This window comes from Pan paniscus, chromosome 15 (genome assembly GCF_029289425.2).
Source record: "Pan paniscus chromosome 15, NHGRI_mPanPan1-v2.0_pri, whole genome shotgun sequence".
In the NCBI taxonomy this organism is placed as follows: Eukaryota; Metazoa; Chordata; class Mammalia; order Primates; family Hominidae; genus Pan; species Pan paniscus.
Window position 1 is genome coordinate 70,348,788 of NC_073264.2, and position 19,267 is coordinate 70,368,054.

Below are 19,267 nucleotides of genomic sequence, written 5' to 3' on the forward strand. Positions count from 1 at the left end.
CCCTCCCAGTTTTTTGTTTTTTTTTTTTAACAGCAGTTCTTTTGTGATCTTGACTATTTCCTCTGTGTGATTTTGGTCACTTCAATTATGCAGTGTACCTCCTCTGATTAATTGTGACACTTTGCTTGAAACATTCCTTTGGCATTTACCATGTCATTTTCTGTGTGTGTGAGCTTGTGTTTATGTGTATCCCTCCTACTCCTCCTGTAAGATTATAAATTCCTTAAATCAGCACGCTCTCTTCCATTACTTTGTATGCAACTGTGGCACTGCAGGCCCAGCAGGCAGCTAGTACAGTAGCGAGAGGACCACATTGCCCTAGAGCAGAGTTTCTCAGCCTCCTCGCTATTGACATTTTGGGCAGCTGATTCTTTTTTGTACATTGTAGGATGTTTAGCAGCCTTCTGGCCTTTACTTACTAGATGCCTATGTACTTCCTCCCCACTTGTGACAACCAAAAATTTTTCCAGATATTGCCAAATGTCTCTTGGGGTACAAAATTACCCTCAGTTGAGAACTACTATTCTAGGGACTGGGAAATTTAGGTGATGGTGTGATAGCCCTAGCTTTGCCATGATCTCACCATACTTGGTCAAACTGATTCACCTATATTCCTCTCCTGACAAGTGAGAAGGATTAGAATTTATTGGGTGCTTAATCTGGGTTCTATGGATAGCTTTAGGGAAATTTTAATCCCTTGAAAATGTATGTGAGTTTTGTATGTACATTTTTCTAGGAATAACATCCTTAGCTTTCAGCATTTTTTCAAACTTATCTATGACCCCAAAAAGATTAAGCCTCAGCCAGGCACAGTGGCTCATGCCTGTAATCCCAGCACTCTGGAAGGCCGAGGCAGAAGGATCACTTGAGGTCAGGAGTTCGAGACCAGGGCGACATGGTGAAACTTCATCTCTACAAAAAATACAAAAATTAGCTGGGCGTGCCTGTAACCCCAGCTACTCGGGAGGCTGAGGCAGGAGAATAGCTTGAACTCGGGAGGCGGAGGTTGCAGTGAGCCAAGATTGAGCCACTGCACTCAAGCCTGAGCGACAGACCCAGACTTCGTCTAAAAAAAAGAAAAAAGGTTAAACCTCGATCACTTATTGTATAAAGTTTTTTGTATCTTTTAAGATTTAAAGGCCCTAACTTATGCTCAATATACATTTTTTTTTTCTTTTTATGAATGCCATTTGTGACTAGAAAATGCTGAGAAAGCACTTGGTGCTACCTGGATTTATTATATTATCAGGTACCACTTATTTACAGTACTCTATCTTCTACCTCTTTTTAAAAATTGGATCTTGAGTCAGTGATGATAAGGTAAATGACTAGAGTTACCTGCGTGTACATTAGAGAGGCTGGATAATGAAAAGAGGATGTTTATCATTTCTCACTCTACTCCTTGGCCTTTTTTCCTTAGCCTTTTTTTTTTTTTTTTTTTTTTTTTTGAGACAGAGTTTCACTCTTGTCGCCCACGCTGGAGTGCAGTGGCGCAATCTCGGCTCACTGCAACCTCTGCCTCCCGGGTTCAAGCGATTCTCCTGCCTCAGGCTCCCATGTAGCTGGGATTACAGGCACATGCCACCATGCCCAGCTAATTTTTATAATTTTGGTAGAGACGGGGTTTCACCATGTTGGCCAAGCTTGTCTTGAACTCCTGACCTCAGGTGATCCGCCCGCCTTGGCCTCCCAAAGTGCTGGGATTACAGGCGTGAGCCACCGTGCCCGGCCTCCTTAGCCTTTTAAAACCAGCATGTTCCATATGACTGCCAGTGTATGTCCCAGAGCTCCCCTGTGTCGGCTGGTCGCTGTTTATGGACTTATATTTCAGACCTTGGCGTTTGGGGTTCTCGGTAACCTTTGTTTAGGCCACTGCTTCACAAAGGCCATTGCATTTGTTACTGTAGGCTTATCTGTAGATGCAAACCAAAACCTGGTCAGATGCTACCTTTGGGAAGTTAAGGATGTACCTCTTAGACTTTTTTGTCACAGTTATATGTTATGCTCGCTGCTGTGCTCAGGTGTGAACCACAACCTTGTCTTCCTCTGTTGCAGGTAAATTTGGAAGGCAAAGCCAGCCCTCTGTCACTTCTACAAATGGCCTCCCCAAGTGGCCTGTGTGTCTTGGTTCGCCTGCCCAAGCTAATCTGTGGAGGAAAAACACTACCAAGAACGTTATTGGATATTTTGGCAGATGGCACCATTTTGAAAGTGGGAGTGGGATGCTCAGAAGATGCCAGCAAGCTTCTGCAGGATTATGGCCTCATTGTTAGGGGGTGCCTGGACCTCCGATACCTAGCCATGCGGCAGAGGTGTGGTTTGTATGAATGCTGGGATTCCTGTAGCTGCGGGACAAATATTTTAGCCAGATTTGTAGATGCCTGGGACTCAATAGTGAGACATGTGAAATTGTATAGGAGCCTAGAGGCTTCTAAGATGCATATTGAATTTGTAAGGAGACATTCCAACTTCTGTGAAACTTTGGTTACCTAGAATTAGCCTTTTTAGATCAAACATTACTGAGGGATCTCTGTAAGCTACAGGCTAAAAGCTGGTGGTCCCACTGGCTAAATTATGGCTGCAAAGGGTTTTTGGTTTTCTTTTTTCCCATATGATATTTTTGGGAATTTTTGTTTAAATCAAGAATATTTAATGTAAAAATCTGTATTTCTGGCTTCTCTTGAAATTAGGTAATCTGACTACACTGAGTCTACAGTTCTAGATGGCAGCATTTGGCTGGGTAGCATATGTGCCCTTTAGATGAGCGTGCTCTGTTCAGTTTGCCAGAGTCCCCACCACTCCCATTGTAACCCTGGCTCCTCCTAATAAGCCTTTGAGTTTGCAGAGCCTGCTTTAGGCCAAAAATGATGGTAGACCAGCCCTTATCTGGGAGGAAGAGAGATTTCCTTTAGAATTTTATTCCTGTGGAAATTTGATTTCAGCTTGTCTTTTTGGGGCGGGGAGTCATAATTACCTCCTCATGTTTATGTATGGGTCCTCATTTATAACAACGTGGACTGAAACAGCCTCTTGCCCTGCCTGAAGTGACACAGTCACTAAAAGGTTGGAGATTTGGTAAACTAAAAGAAGGCCTGATTAAAATCTGTACTTATCACAATTTTTTAGTATAAAATGAAATTTTATTTTAGTTTGTTAGTTTGGCTTATATAAAGATCTTATAAGTGAAGTATAATTTTTTAAAGTAATACATTAAGATATTGCTGTGAAAATTAAAACTCTGCGAAAGTCTATGGAGTATAACAGTAAAAGCCTCCCTTCATCAGGCCTTCCTTTCTTTGGCACCAGCTCCCCAGAATGCCACTGTCACTGTGTGCTGTTAGAGGCAGTGTGGATAGAGGCTAAAAGCTGACTCGGGAGCAGACTGCATGGGTAAGAGTCTCAGTGCTGCCACTTGCCAGCTGTATGACCTTTGGCACAGTACTAAGCCTCTCTGTTCCTCAGTTTCCTCATCTGTAAAGTAGAGTTGATAATGTAGCCACCTCACAGGGTTGGTGTGAGTATTAAATGAGTTAAACTACAGAAAGGATTTATAAAGTGTTTCACAAATAGATAACAAATTATCATTTTCTTTGATGTCTAGTGAGATTCAGTATGTTATCTCTGTTTATTGGCCATTTATATGTCTTTTTTGATTTTCTTGTTCATGTCCTTTGCCCGTTTTTGATGCATGGTTTTGTTTGTTTGTTTCTTTTAGAAACAATTTGCTCTGTAATGGGCTTAGCCTGAAATCCCTCGCTGAGACTGTTTTGAACTTTCCCCTTGACAAGTCCCTTCTACTTCGTTGCAGCAACTGGGATGCTGAGACTCTCACAGAGGACCAGGTACTTCTTATCAGAGTAGTTGAAGAATGGAAAGTCATTGTTTCTGAAGTATAACTGTTTATAAAATTCGAATTCTCAAATATAGTATAAGTATTGGATGGAGATGCCTTAAAATAGATTCATTCTCTGGTGATACTCCAGCTAACTGGTCTACAATAATCACTTAAATAAAGGATAAGAGTCCTGCTTTTGTTTTATTTTTGAGATGGAGTCTCACTCTGTTGCCCAAGCTGGAGTGCAGTGGTACGATCTTGGCTCACTGCAACCTCTGCCTCCTGGGTTCAAGCAATTCTCCTGCCTCAGCCTCCTGAGTAGCTGAGATTACAGATGTGCACCACCATGCCTGGCTAATATTTTTAGATTTTCAGTAGAGATGGGGTTTCACCACGTTGGTCAGGCTGGTCTCGAACTTCTGACCTCAAATGATCCACCCACCTCAACCTCCAGGTGTGAGCTACCGAGCCCGGCCAAGAGTCCTGATTTTTTTTGAGCATTTACTATATGTTGGGCATTTCAGAAAAAGGGATTTTTTTATGAATACAAATATATAATTTAAAAAATATATAGTGTTATAAGTGTGTAGGAGTTATAACTTATTTTAAGAAGCAGTAAGTAGTTCCCTGCATTACCTTTCCCCATTCCTAATCCTTCTTCCTTCTTCTCCTCAGAGGCAACCACTTTCATTTCTTTCTGGTAATTATCATTATACTTCTAAATTACATGCATGCGTTATTCTTTCTTATTTATTTATATTATCTTTTGACATCATACTATGGGAGATACGGTTTAGTACTCTTGCAGCTCCCCTGTCCCCAGACAAATACTTCTCTTCCCCATCCTCCCAATTTAGGTAAATCATCATTTTTATCAGGTTAATATCCAGTATTTATATTATTTATAGCTGAGTCACATAGTAAACTGCAGTTACTTTTATTTCCCAGGATTAATAATTAGTATTTTGTTTGCATAGTGTTCCATGTACCTATTATTTCCACCCCAGACTCCTTATCAGAACTATGGATCTCCTCTGGGCTGGTTCAGACACACGTCAGGTCACTTACTTGTTTCATTTTCCCTTGGAGCCTTCTCTCCTAGAGCCCTCTATCATCTGGCTCCTCCCAGGATGGAGTGCACTCTAGGCCTGCTGCCCAACTCTCATCCTGGAATTTGCATTTACCATCAGCCTGGAATTCCCTTCACCTTTCTCTTTCATAGTAGATCCTCTGTTTTTTAAATTCCATGTCTTCTTCCTTTCTTGCCTTGGCGGAGTACATTCATAACAGTTTCTTGAGAAAGGGAGCATGAGCAGTAAAAAAAAAAAAAAAAAAAAAGTCAGTAACTGTCTTTTCTCTCAGGTGACTTAGTTTCTCCACAGATGAATCTTCTAGTATTCTATTCAAGAAGTGTAAGTCCCACTGCCTATATTCCAGTCACTGAGTGGGGGAAAGGTGCCAGTGGTTTTAACATTCAATGTGTAATCTCTCCCTTAATCCCCCTTTCTTCAGGTGACATTTTGTCCCTCCCTTCAGTTTTGCCTGGTATTACCAGGTCCAGATCCTCTGTGGTTTAACCATTATATGATTTAAACTTTTACTGTCTTTTGGGCTAGGGGAGGGATAGTTGTCTGGCCCTGTGCTGTAAAGGAGGAGATCAGGGTGTAAGTGTTCTCTATAGAGATTTCACCTTATCCTTCTGTTTTCACCCTTGTCTTCACAGATACCTGGTGTCTCCATTCCTTATGCTTTCCTGGTCTCTGTGGCTCAAACTCATTTGAACTTAGGCTTTTTGCCATACCACTTGCATAGGCCTAGTTTCAACCTTGCTTGCCGAGTCAGTTACCACTTGTTCATCCTTGAGAAATGTTAACTGGTTTCCAAAGTAGCTACACCATTTTGTATTCCCACCAGCAGTGTATGAGGGTGTCAGGGTTCTGCATCCTTGCTGACATTTGTTATTGTCAGTCTTTTCCATTAGAGCCATCCTAGTAGGTGTGAAGCGGTATTTCATTGTGGTTTTGATTTACATTTCCCTTGTGACTAATGATGCGGGCATCTGTTCATGTGGGTATTGGCCATTTGTATATCTTCCGTGGAGAAATGTCTATTCATTTCTTTGCCCATGTTTTAATTGGGTCATTTGTTATTTTATTTTTGAGTTTTAGGAATTCTTTATATATTCTAGATCCTTTTCAGATAGATGATCTATAAAGTATTTTCTACCATTGGTTGTTTGAAGCACAATAGTTTTTAATTTTGATGAGCTCCAGTTATCAGTTTCTTTTTAAAAATCTCTTCCTTTAATTGCTTATGCTTTTGGTGTCATAGTCAAGAAATCATTGCCTCACCCAAGGTCATGATGATTAGCTCCTATATTTCCTTCTAAAAGTCATATAGTTTTAGCTCTTGCATTTAAGTCTGTGATCCATTTTGAGTTAATTTTTGTGTGTCTTGCGAGGTAGGGGTCCACATTCACTCTTTTGCATGTGGACCTCCAGTCATCCTAGTACCATTTGTTTCTTTATCATTAGAAAATAATGTGTTAAAGGGAACTCTGAAGTCTTCTCATTCAAGCACACATTCTTCTGTGGGAAACAGTCTGCTAATAGATATGTAGATTAGATTGTTGGATCTAGGTGGAAAATTTTATCCAAACTTGTTTTACTCTAAAAGTATAAATGATCCTTACTAATAGAATTATTCACTGGCTTGGTTATTAAAGGTGAAATAATAGAATTTTAAAGTCCTTACACTTTTTGTTGGGAAAAGCTATTAATTTTAGTTTTTTAAAAATTTAATTTAGTTTTTTTTTAAAATTTAATTAAATTAATTAATTTATTTATTTTGAGATGGAGTCCCACTCTGTCGCTCAGGCTGGAGTGCAGTGGTGCGATCTCAGCTCACTGCAACTTCTGCCTCCTGGGTTCAAGCCCCAGGTTCAAGCGATTCTCCTGCCTCAGCCTTCCGAGTAGATGGGATTACAGGCGCATGCCACCGCGCCCAGCTGATTTTTTTTTATTTTTAGTAGAGATGGGGTTTCCCCATGTTGGCTGCTCTGGTCTCAAATTCCTGACCTCAAGTGATCTACCCGCCTCAGCCTCCCAAAGTGTTGGGATTACAAGCGTGAGCCACCACACCCAGCCGAATTTTAGTTTTGACCACACTACTTTTTTTTTTTTTTTTTTGAGATGGAGTCCTGTTCTGTCTCCTAGGCTGGAGTGCAGTGGCACGGTCTCAGCTCACTGCAATCTTCGTCTCCTGGGTTCAAGCAATTCTCCTGCCTTAGGCCTCCTGAGTAGCTGGGATTACAGGCGTCCACCACCACACCCAGCTAATTTTTGTATTTTTAGTAGAGACAGGGTTTCACCATGTTGGCCAGGCTGGTTTTGAACTCCTGACCTCAGGTGATCTGTTCGCCTTGGCCTCCTAAAGTGCTGGGATTACAGGTGTGAGCCACCATACCTGGCCCACAGTACTTTTCTTTATGACCAGCTTGCCTATCACCAGTTGCTTAGGAGAATGACTTACCACTATTAAATAAGTAAATTCCAGGAATGGGCCCTGTGACTTTGATTTGAGGCCCATGTTTGAAACCTATTTGTTTTCTTTGTTTTCAATATCTTATTAATAGATATGGCAGTTCATTTCTGATTGACAGTCACACAGGCCTCTTAATGAATCATGATTTCAGCCATTCCAGAGGATGACTGCCTCCAAAGTGAATTTCATGTACTAGTTATCAGGCCTTTGTTAACTACCCTTCCCCCAAACTTGAGAGAAATCTGTCCAGCAATTTGATAGCAGATAGAAACTTCACTGATTTATATAGGTGAGGATTTTCCAGCATTTAGAGTAAGTCATTATTTTAGCTATTTTAGTTAAAAACATAGGGAACATGAGAGTTAATCATACTATTCAATTTACTTTTGTGTAGTTTGAAAATTTTTATAATAAAAAGTTTTAAGGAAGTGTATGGTGCCCAGGTTGTCGTACATTTTGAATTAGGATCCTAAGAGTTATCTATTTCTTTGTGATTGACTTTGAAGTTGTTCTCTCTGGTTTGCCTTCCAGATTCCACTGATCTCTGACTTTTCTCTTCAGGTAATTTATGCTGCCAGGGATGCCCAGATTTCAGTGGCTCTCTTTCTTCATCTTCTTGGATACCCTTTCTCTAGGAATTCACCTGGAGAAAAAAACGATGACCACAGTAGCTGGAGAAAAGTCTTGGAAAAATGCCAGGGTGTGGTCGACATCCCATTTCGAAGCAAAGGAATGAGCAGATTGGGAGAAGAGGTTAATGGGGAAGCAACAGAATCTCAGCAGAAGCCAAGAAATAAGAAGTCTAAGATGGATGGGATGGTGCCAGGCAACCACCAAGGGAGAGACCCCAGAAAACATAAAAGAAAGCCCCTGGGGGTGGGCTATTCTGCCAGGTAACTGAATCACTCCCTGTCTAGTAAAGAGTCAGTGGCCCAGCCTTAGCAAAGGGTGTGATGCTTCCCTGGGGTCTGGGGAGAAGGCTTGTAGTAGGGGAGCAGCAGCTCTCCAGGGGTTAATCTTGCTTTTTCTTTCCATCAGAGACATTTGGTCTCTCCTTTGCTTTATTTGTGTATTTTTCTCCTTTTCCCTTATTTCACCTTTTTATTTATTGACAGTTGGGGTGGAAATGAGGAAAGCTTAGCTTAGTTCTGTCATTGACCCTGATGTGACCTTAGGCCTTAACTTCTCCAACTGTAAATGGGGATATAATTATCATTCCTTCCTTGTTTCAGGCTATCTGTGGAAAATAAATAACATGTAGTGCCTCATACTTTTCAGGAGAAATGCATCATCTGATTTCTTGTTCATATGTTATTTGATTATTTAGAATGACATCCAGCTCCAAGAAAATGTTACTCTCTAGCCAATGAAAAATGTCCCGTATAACTTATTCCTCTATTGTAGGAAGATGACTAATAAGTACTTTGGAGCATAAATTTGGTCCCTGTAGCAAAGTGCCTTTAGGAATTAATTGGATGATTAAATTGAAGGAAGTGTTATTGCCTGTGAGTTAGAAGTAAATCCACATGGCCCTCATTACTTTGGCTTGAACTTTTAAATTTTTAATGTACTTTGTTTAATCCAGTGATTTGGCAGTTTTCTTGTTGCTTGGTTCTTTTTTGCATTCACAGCAGAGCTGTGTGTAAACCACTTGACACACTCCCTAATGTCCTAGTCCATAAGTGTAAAAACTAGAGGCATAAACTCATTCATTTTTAGTTCTGTTTCCTAGCCCAATGCAGGTGAGGATTAAACATGGTTTCTCACTCTGTTTTTTCCATAGTGGTGTGTTTGACCTTAGTGTTGAGAATAGTTTTGAGTCACTCAGAGGAGAGCATGGGAAGGCAACAGACATTTTGACCCACAGTTAGCTTCCGGTTTGAGATTTCTCTTTCCTTTCCCTGCAGAAAATCACCTCTTTATGATAACTGCTTTCTCCATGCTCCTGATGGACAGCCCCTCTGCACTTGTGATAGAAGAAAAGCTCAGTGGTACCTGGACAAAGGCATTGGTGGTATGAGATTCAGCTGTCCTTGTTTATCTCTAATTAGGTGCATTGGATGCTGGCAGGAGTGGGGAGTGAGATAAGGAAGAGGGAGGGATAGAAGAAGGCAGAGAGACCGTGAGATGCATGGGACTGGGTAGGCACAACCCAGAAATCATGTTCTCTGCCAGGCCATAGCAGAGAACAGTGAAGGTAGTGCTGCTTCTTGGGTGTGGTGGTGGGGGCAGGGGGAACAGTCAAACACTGATGTCTCTTCTCTTAAGAGCTGGTGAGCGAAGAGCCCTTTGTGGTGAAGCTACGGTTTGAACCTGCAGGAAGGCCCGAATCTCCTGGAGACTATTACTTGATGGTTAAAGAGAACCTGTGTGTAGTGTGTGGCAAGAGAGACTCCTACATTCGGTGAGTGTGGCATTGGGCCACCCTGGTTGTCTGTGGCAGATGGAAATTGCTTTTGTAGCCATATGCAGAGCCTTTGGGGGCTGTGGCTGAGTCTGTCCACTTTGGCTGAGAGGCTTGTTCCTAGTATCCAGCTTCCCCAAGAGCTTTGGTATTCTGCCGCCCTTGCTATAGTGGCCCTTACCCCTCCTGAGCCGTTTCTGTTTCTGGAGTGCAACACCATACTCAGTAATGGTCTGTCATGGGGACAGTGGTTCCCTTTTGCTCATGAAAGACTGAAGACCAGTTCCTTCAGAAGCCGTGTCCTTCTCATCCTCTCTTGACTGGCTCACCAGCTTTTTGAGCCATGGTTTTATTCATGGAGTATCCAGATGTCCTGAAGCCTGCTCTGTATTGTAATACTGTTTCACATCAGGGCCCCTGCACCGTGAGGGTGAGGCTGCCGACTACGTCTGAGTGCCCAGACACTTGGGCTTTCTCCCTGGCTTCTGTGGAGTCACTCACTTTCCTCCTTTCTCCCCTGCAAGGTGAGACAAAGTCATTGCTGCCAAGAGTTTTTCCTGAGAGCTTAGTTCTCCTTAGAAAATAATGATGAACCTGGTGAACCAGGGAAATAGATTAAGGTATTCCTCAGATGAAGGAAATTGACTTTTTCAGGTTCCTAGGCCTTCTTGAGAGAGTTGTTTTCCAGTTGTCAAAGGCCATTAGAGTATCTTTTCAGTTCTCTGAGACTTTCCCTTCTGGGAGCACATCCTTCTCAGAGGTTGTTATTAACCTGTCACTATGCTGGCCCGCCACTGAAGCCCACAGCAGGTGGTCTGTACTTACTTGCAGGAGAGAGGAAGCTAAGACACAGATGGGCTGAGAGTGGAATAGGTGATACTGCCTTTCTGTGATCTGTGTTGGGCGGTGGTGCCCAAGGCTTCTCAGTCATGGTTAGGCCCCAGTTAGAACCCCAGTAGCCTGTCTGCTGTCTTCCCATGTGCTCTGTCATACACTTATGAGCACTGCTTTCCGGCTGGGCTTGTTCCAGGAAGAACGTGATTCCACATGAGTACCGGAAGCACTTCCCCATCGAGATGAAGGACCACAACTCCCACGATGTGCTGCTGCTCTGCACCTCCTGCCATGCCATTTCCAACTACTATGACAACCATCTGAAGCAGCAGCTGGCCAAGGAGTTCCAGGCCCCCATCGGCTCTGAGGAGGGCTTGCGCCTGCTGGAAGATCCTGAGCGCCGGCAGGTGCGTTCTGGGGCCAGGGCCCTGCTCAACGCGGAGAGCCTGCCTGCTCATCGAAAGGAGGAGCTGCTGCAAGCACTCAGAGAGTTTTATAACACAGACGTGGTCACAGAGGAGATGCTTCAAGAGGCTGCCAGCCTGGAGACCAGGTACAAAGCACAGGAATTGTGGAATGTACCAGGGACATTAACCCTCATTACTTAGTGAGAATGCTTGCCAGGGAGGGGGCATTGGCTGCTTAGGCACAGTGCCTAGCCTCATGCTTCACCTAGTAGGTGTCTAGTAGTTTAAGATACCTTGGAAGTGGAATAGAACAATCTACTTGAGGATTTCCTTTCCATAGGAAACTTGCTTTTGTGAGGTGCCTATCTTTGACCTTTTTAAAGATCATACACTTAAGTTCGGTCATTTTTGTGATTAGCGTGCGAGTGCAATTGTGGTGGAGCTGCATCTTACACATTCTATGCAGACGTAAATCCTCATGCCAGCACATGAGATGAAATAATAGTCCAATAACACCCTCGAAGTTCTGAAGTTCCCCATGAGATACAGTACATTCACCCCTCAGTATCCATGGGGGATTGGTTCCAGGACCTCCCTTGGATACTAAAATCCACCAATGCTTAAGTGCCTGATATACAATGGCATAGTATTTGCATATATCCTGCACACATCCTCCTGTGTACTTTAAATAACCTGTAAATTACTTATAATACCTAATACAATGCAAATGCTATGTAAGTAGCTTTTATATTTTATTGTTTATGAAGTAATGAGAAAAAAGTTTGTACATGTTTGGTACAGATAGTACAGATAGTTTTTTTTTTTTTTTTCCAAATAGTTTTGTGGTTTTTTTGTTTTGTTTTTTTGAGATAGTATATGGCTCTGTCACTCAGGCTGGAGTGCAGTGGCACTATCTTGGCTCACTGTAACTTCCACCTCCCAGGCTCAAGTGATCCTCTCACCTCAGCCTCCCAAGTAGCTGGGACTACAAGCATGCACCACCACACCCAGCTAATCTTTGTATTTTTTGTAGAGATGGGGTTTCACCAGGCTGCCCAGGCTGGTCTCAGATTCCTGACCTCAAGCAATCCACCTGCCTGGGAAGAACTGGGATTACAGGCATGAGCCACTGTGCCTGGCCCCGAATCATTTTGATCTGAGGTTTGAATCCACAGATGCAGAACACACAAAGATGGAGGGCCAATTCTATGTGTGGTTTTGTGTCTCCAACTTTATACAGGTCTGTGAGAACTGTGACTAATGAATTCATGGCTCCTATCTCACCTGCACTCCAGGGTATATCGGCTCACTGAATGGAATGTTGAGCAGAATTGCTGTTACTATGTAAATTACTTTTCTCTTTTTTCCTTCCTTGCTTTCTCCCTCCTTTTCCATGAGTACATAGTTGAATTCTTGTGACACAATGCAGTATTCTGAAATGAGAAATGAATGGGCACGTGGCTCAGATGGTAAGAGCTCTGGGCTACCATGTGCAGTTCTGCCTCCCAACTGTCACTTTTTCCAACAGGACCAGGAGTTGAAATAAGGGAACTGATAAGTTCACAAAACCTTGAGCGTGATGCTGGTTTTTGTTAACTGAAAAATAAAAAAGTAACTCCAATTATAAGCAAATATTTAATTTTTTTAGAAAACAAAAATTTTTTTACTCTTATCCATTACTACTGATCCATTACAGATACTGCAAATATTTATTGAACAGTTATTTATAGATATACTATATCTTGCAGCAAACCAGCTAATAAACTTCACGTAAATTGCCTTGTTTCTCATGACAACCCGACAAAGTAGGATTTAGATTTCTTACTGGTTAACTGCTACTGTATCTTAAATTTAAAAAATCTTTCAGGGTTTTAAAAGAATTATAGAATTTTATCCCCATAACTATTTTGTGAGGTTGTAGAATAGATGTTGTTTTGTAAGTAGCTGGGATTACAGGTGTGTGCCACCACACACGGCTAATTTTTGTATTTTTAGTAGAGGCAGGGTTTCACCTCGTTGGTCAGGCTGGTCTCGAACTCCTGACCTCAAGTGATCCTCCTGCTTTGGCCTCCCAAAGTGCTGGGATTACAGGCATGAGCCACCATGCCCAGCTGCCAATATGTTTTCTAAAGCAGCTAAACCTCCCCTTTCGGCCACAGACTTTTCTAACAAATTCATCTTGCTGAATTGGGTAGATGAATGCTGGACTTGTGACTGAGAAGAACAGTTGTTTGGAGACAGGCAAGTTAGTGGGAAGCGCATGAGCTAAATATTAATAATAAAGTGTCTGCAGATACCCAGAGACGCCAACACTGCTGGGGTGGCGGGCGTCTTGGGAGGGAGGATTGAACATGGGGTATGGATGTAGGGAGAGGAGAGTGTGTGTGGGCAGGGTGCTTCCTTGAGGAAGGTCATCTTTATTCACAGGAGGTGAAAGCACCATTCACACAGCATCGGAGCAGTTTTTTAAGGACTCTGCTTAGGAAGGAGGGAGGCATTCATCTTCTCATTTAATGGCACCATTTGCACAACTGAGCAACCATGGAAGCATTTCACTGTGACTGAAACACTTCTCACCACTGTGGCTTGGCATCTTTTTGTGAGAAAAAAGGCTCTAAAGAAATATGCTACCTTGCATTTGACATTCAGTTATTAAATTGTGTTGTGAAAAAGTGTAACATGCGGGCCGATTTAACAGCCTCATATAAATACTGTGTCCCAGAATGAACAACTTAAAAGAGGGGTGAACTGGTCACTGGGTAATCCTGGAAGAAATGGAAGACCAGCATTCTTCATCCATTATCAGCTGGATGGTAGTGCCCCTCTCGTGGGAGCTGAACATTATGAAGTGGCCTTCCTGTCAGTAGAGCTCAGAACCCTCAAATACCTTCTGTTGGGATTGTGAGTCGTATGTTCAGACTATAAAAAGGGCAGAGATAAGAAAGAGGATGTTTCGAAAACACCAAAGTAACTAACCCTTTAGGAGTCCTTCAACCTCCCCAGTTACCCTTGGCACACAGCATTTGAAGCTGTCTGTGAGGCCATCCTGCGCTTGTTTCCCTCAGACACTTTGTTTTTCATGTTTTGGCAGAATCTCCAATGAAAACTATGTTCCTCACGGGCTGAAGGTGGTGCAGTGTCACAGCCAGGGTGGCCTGCGCTCCCTCATGCAGCTGGAGAGCCGCTGGCGTCAGCACTTCCTGGACTCCATGCAGCCCAAGCACCTGCCCCAGCAGTGGTCAGTGGACCACAACCATCAGAAGCTGCTCCGGAAATTCGGGGAAGATCTTCCCATCCAGCTGTCGTGATAGCTGCTTTCCTCCCAGTTAGGACAGGTGGGAAGCTGGAGCCAAGGTTGAAGAGTCACCTCTTCCCATTTTAGTACATCATTAATTGTCAAAGCCTGTGTGACACAACTCAGAATACTAACCTAGACTAATCCCAGGATGCTTCTGCTGGAGCAAAGATATTGTTTGAAGGAGAGTTTATGGTTTTGGATTTTAAACGGGCAGGGTCTTTTTTCCTCTCATTTTTGTGGACAAGAGAGGCCTTCGCCTTTATTTTTACTCTCCCTCTTCTGCTGTCCCTGTGCAGAGGAAAAATGAAGAATTCTCCCAGAAGTGACTTGTCAAGACTTAAAAAAAATGTTTTTAATGCATTTCTTCCTTGTCTAGTGCCTCAGTTTATCTCTAACAGGGGCTGTCCAGTATATCAGTCCTGTTAGGAGGGGAGAAAAAGTTCTTCCAAAGGCTGGAGAAGTGAACAAGGAGTCAAATTTATTTTCCCAATTCAACTTCATAATTATCATTTCTTTGGCTTCATGCTCTCCCATAACTCATGTGGTTGGGATCCATCCCATCTGGGTCACTTCAGTCTACTTCACGTACTTGAAAAGGCTTTCCTTTACACTTCCAGGACCAAACAGCAACTTCCTGCCACACACTTCCACCCTATCACTGGGAGAAATCCTTTTCTGGACATGAGCCTTTGACCTGGGTGGGGCAGAAAGAACCACAAACTCCATCTCCCAATAGAACTTTGAAATTCACTCAGCTTTTCCTTTCATGCTGTTTGTTGCCTGCTTGTTGCACTCCTCCTGCCCCAGAACTGCAAGATTTTTAGCTTCACCCCTTTCTGAGAGTAATGTTATCTTTTATCAGAACCAGTATCAGTTCCCCTGTATTCTGTGCTTCATCAAATTTGCAAGACTGACCTCTTTTAAGCATTTAATTCACTCCCAGAGTCATCTGGTCAGGTTGCAATATGAGGACTTCTCTGTCTCCTCTGAAGCCTGGGACACCGAGCTTACTTAATACATTAGATGTTCAAAAGAGGAGTGTTGTTTCATCTTTCAAAATGTTAGGCCATCACTTTGAGTATAAAATCGACTTATTAATGATTAGTAATTTTTCTAAAGTATTGGGAAAACTTTCTTATTTTATAAGATCTTAACAAGCTTAAAAAAGAATTTTATGACCAGAATCCAACAAGAGCTCTATTTTGGAATTGTGCCAAAGTTGGTGATGTTTACTCTAAAATTAATAATAAAACTACTTGTAAGCACAAGGCTCACTGGATGTAAATGTAAAACTTCACGACTTTATAAAACTGGCGTTCCTAGGGGAGGGGCTATTTATCCTACAGGTCCCTGCCTCCTGGCAGTGCCATGGTATGTGTGCATGGATATACCAGACACAGTCACCATCGGCCATCAGTAGCAGCCCATGAACCCACGTGCACATCCTGCATCTTGCTTCTCTGACCCTTCATTCCCACTTGTCTTCAAGCAGGCATTTCTGGGATCTAAACTAGAAATCCTAGAAAACAAATAGTACCAGCCACTTTGAGGAATGTGCATTCACTATAGTGGGTTATTATGGGGTCTCTGCCTCCTGGCTGTGTTATGCAGAGCCCAGGAGTGGAGGAGAGCCGTGGAAATAGACGGGGAGAGGCTGGTACTTGGGTTGTGGTAATAGTCAGGCTTGCCACAAGAGGGCACTCATAGATTTGTTTTTATATTCATTCTTGAGAAAAAAGCAACTGGTTACTGAACGTAACTCATGACTTATGTTTCCAATTTTGCATAGCTGATTTTAAGTCATTTTGATAGCTTTGCAAGAAAAATTTTTCCTTTGAAACAAGGGAGTAGGGCTCTTTCATTTTCTTTCCTTCTAATTCTCATGCCAAGAGGTGAGAAACACTTAAGGTCATTTAAGGTGCTAGGGAAAGGGTTTTCCCATGGAGCTTTCTGTGAGGCGCAGTAAAATAGAGCCAGCAGCAAAGTAGAGGAAAAAGCCAGACTGCGTCACACAAGATTTCTCATCCTTTTCAGGAGAGAGTCACTGTGTAGATGTGAATCTTTTTTCTTTGAGTCTGCTTTGAACTTTAGCAGGCTTTTCCTAAGACTGACAATTGTCATCTTAAATCAGAGATTTGAGGGTAGACTTATTTTATGGTAAATGTCTATTTTTCTGATATAAAAGTAACAATGCTCATTACAGAAGAGTCTAAACAAAGAATAAAAATTAGCCATCTTCTCTCCATCTGAAACAGAGCTAAACTTTGCTGATATGTTTATGAATTTCCTTTCAGTATTAAAAAGTGCATATAAGGTGTATATTTACACAAAATTGAAGGTCATACATAGATACAGGTTGGTATCCTAACTTTACCCTCTCACTGATTAACATGGTATCACGAGTAACTTCCTATGTTTTTAAATCTTTGAAAATAGATTTCTAGTGGTTCTACCTTATCCATCCCCACACTGTTGAAAATTTTGGTTGTTTCAGATACTTTTATTATCAATGATGATGTGATAAAGTTTCTTGTATATATCTCTTTGGCTCTATCTTTGGTAATTTCTTAAGAATGGAATCTTAGAATTGGATTGTGAAGAGGGGGATTCACATTGCTGGGGCTAAGTACAAATTGACATCACCTTTTAGGAATGAAATGCTTCTCTTTGACCCTTTAGCTCCAGTGTCCCAGCATAGTCACTGGGCTTCATAGGAGTAGCAGTGAGAGTACAGTGTCACAGCAAGGGCCTCTCTGCATGCTCCCTGATCATTGTGTTTGCAGGTTCAGCATCTCTTCTTGAGTCCTTCCCTTCTTCCAACCTTATTGCCTCATTTCCCCCTTGTAGTCAATGTTTTTTGGAAACACTGTTTATTTTAAAATAAAAATGTAAAAAAAAGCTAAAAAAATAAAATTTTAAATTTTAAAATATAGGCTGTAGGCAGATGTTTTTTCCCTGCTACACAAACAATTTGTGATTTGCCATCCCAAAGTGAATGAGGCACAATATTCAGGGATTTGTTACCGCTTACGCTTAAGAGCACAGCCATAAGTTACTTATTCTTATCCATGTCACGGATAGAGATCAGATGACAAAATGTGTTCTGTTGAAATAAAGCCATTTTAATCCTGCATTTTAGACTCTTAAGAATCCAGCAGGCAGAAAGAGGTTTTGTTCACCTTCCTATTCTGCCTATTAGTTTGGGGCCCTAACATTTGACTGTAAGTTAAGTTCTTAGTTTACCCTGCCTCTCAATTTTTCATTCATTTATTTATCCTTTCTTCCTTTTTTTCCCCTTCCTTATGTCTCAGCCTTATAAGAAGTATCATTTTTTCTTTTAAAGGAGATATTTTCTCAGTTTGCTAGTTTACTAATTATTATGTATTTTAAATGAATCTTTCTTTCTGGTCTTTTATGTTTCCTATTATAAGATGGTCATTTTTTGAGAGTACCTAATCCCCTTAGGGGTACACTGAGAATCAGTTTCTGTTGGAAGAGATAAACTAAAAGAGGGTATAAGAATGATTCTTGTTTTGATTAACTATTGATTGATATGAATAACATAAAAATAATACATAATCTCCCCAGTACTTTTTTTTTTTTTTTGACATGGTCTCACTCCAGACTGGAGTGCAGTGGTGCAGTCATGGCTCACTGCTGCTTCAACCTCCAGGGCTCAGGCAATCCTCCCATCTCAGCTTCCCAAGTAGCTGGGACTACAGCCTTGTGGCACCATGCCTGGCTAATTTTTTAATTTTTTTGTAGAGATAGAGTCTTGCTTTGTTGCACAAGCTGGTCTGAAACTCCTGGCCTCAAGCCGTCCTCTCACCTTAGCCTCCCAAAGTACTGGGATTACAGGTATGAGCCACTGTGCCCAGTCCCCCAAATACTTTTGTTTTGGAATTCAGGTACAATTTTCAGGCAATCACCAAGATACCCCTTGTGCAAGAGCCCAGCACCTTCTGCCTGTCCCAGTCCTGGAGCAGTTTTGCATCAGGCAATGGAGTAGGGATGACGTGCAGCCACACAGCCCATGTGTTCAAAAGTACCTATTCCACCAGCCTGCTAGGAGATGTATTAGTCACTCCCTTTGCTTGAGGAAGCAAGGCCTTGCTTAAATGCTAACATGTTATTTAGAAAGGTGGGAAGTACATTAGACCATTGTTTTTTTTTAACCAGCTTTATCTGTGGCCAACTCTGGTTGAAGGCCCCTAGAAACTGGGTAACTGGACCAAATGGTTAATCATTTGAGAGATAATCAAGAACTGCCTTTGCAGAGGAATAGAGTTGTCAAAGGACCTAGTTCATGCATCCTGGGTTGTACCCCCTTCTGATGTGGTGCAGGCTGCCTCAAAGGTCATTTTGTGTTGCGACTGAATGGAGATAATGTCATACCCTCCAGACTGAACTCAAAGCATTTGCTTTTTGCTATTTGTTATTCTCGAATTTTTCTCTCTTGCTGGATGGGTAGCCTGTTGCCTTTCTCCCAGCATAAGCTTCAAAAGCTGCCGAGTTTACAGGCAGCATTATTATAAGCATGATGTTTGGGTTCAGAATATTCCTGAGTTGAAATGGCTACTTAGAATCTGCTTCTGCTGCTGCTGCTTTTTTTTTTTTTTTTTTGTTTTGAGACAGAGTTTTGCTCATGTCACCCAGGCTGGAGTGCAGTGGCGCAATCTTGGCTCCCTGCAAACTCTGCCTCCTGGATTTAAGCGAGTTTCCTGCTTCAGCCTCCCAAGTAGCTGGGGTTACAGGCGTGCACCACCGCACCTGGCTAATTTTTGCATTTTTAGTAGAGACATGGTTTCACCATGTTGGTCAGGCTGGTCTCGAACTCCTGACCTTAGGTGATCCGCCTGCCTCAGCCTCCCAAAGTGCTGGGATTACAGGCGTGAGCCATCGCACCCGGCCCCTACTTCTGCTTCCTAAAGATCTCCCTTCTCAGG

At 42.2% G+C, this 19,267-nt stretch overlaps 1 protein-coding gene across 9 annotated transcripts in view; it reads left to right on the forward strand.

Moving 5' to 3' along the window:
* Nucleotides 1-17,249, forward strand: part of EXD2 (exonuclease 3'-5' domain containing 2) — a 52,996-nt gene extending 35,747 nt beyond the window's left edge. For 8 of the 9 annotated variants that reach the window (XM_003824090.6, XM_003824091.6, XM_008977808.4 and 5 more), the window contains 7 exons: nucleotides 2,056-2,312; nucleotides 3,716-3,842; nucleotides 7,940-8,271; nucleotides 9,286-9,392; nucleotides 9,647-9,782; nucleotides 10,813-11,169; nucleotides 14,115-17,249. In XM_003824090.6, the coding sequence (XP_003824138.1) occupies nucleotides 2,056-2,312; nucleotides 3,716-3,842; nucleotides 7,940-8,271; nucleotides 9,286-9,392; nucleotides 9,647-9,782; nucleotides 10,813-11,169; nucleotides 14,115-14,331 (1,533 nt within the window). In that variant the 3' untranslated portion in view covers nucleotides 14,332-17,249. The remainder of the gene's footprint in view (nucleotides 1-2,055; nucleotides 2,313-3,715; nucleotides 3,843-7,939; nucleotides 8,272-9,285; nucleotides 9,393-9,646; nucleotides 9,783-10,812; nucleotides 11,170-14,114) is intronic. The other variant, XM_034937717.3, reaches the window with a different exon arrangement.
* The last annotated feature ends 2,018 nt before the right edge of the window (nucleotides 17,250-19,267 follow it).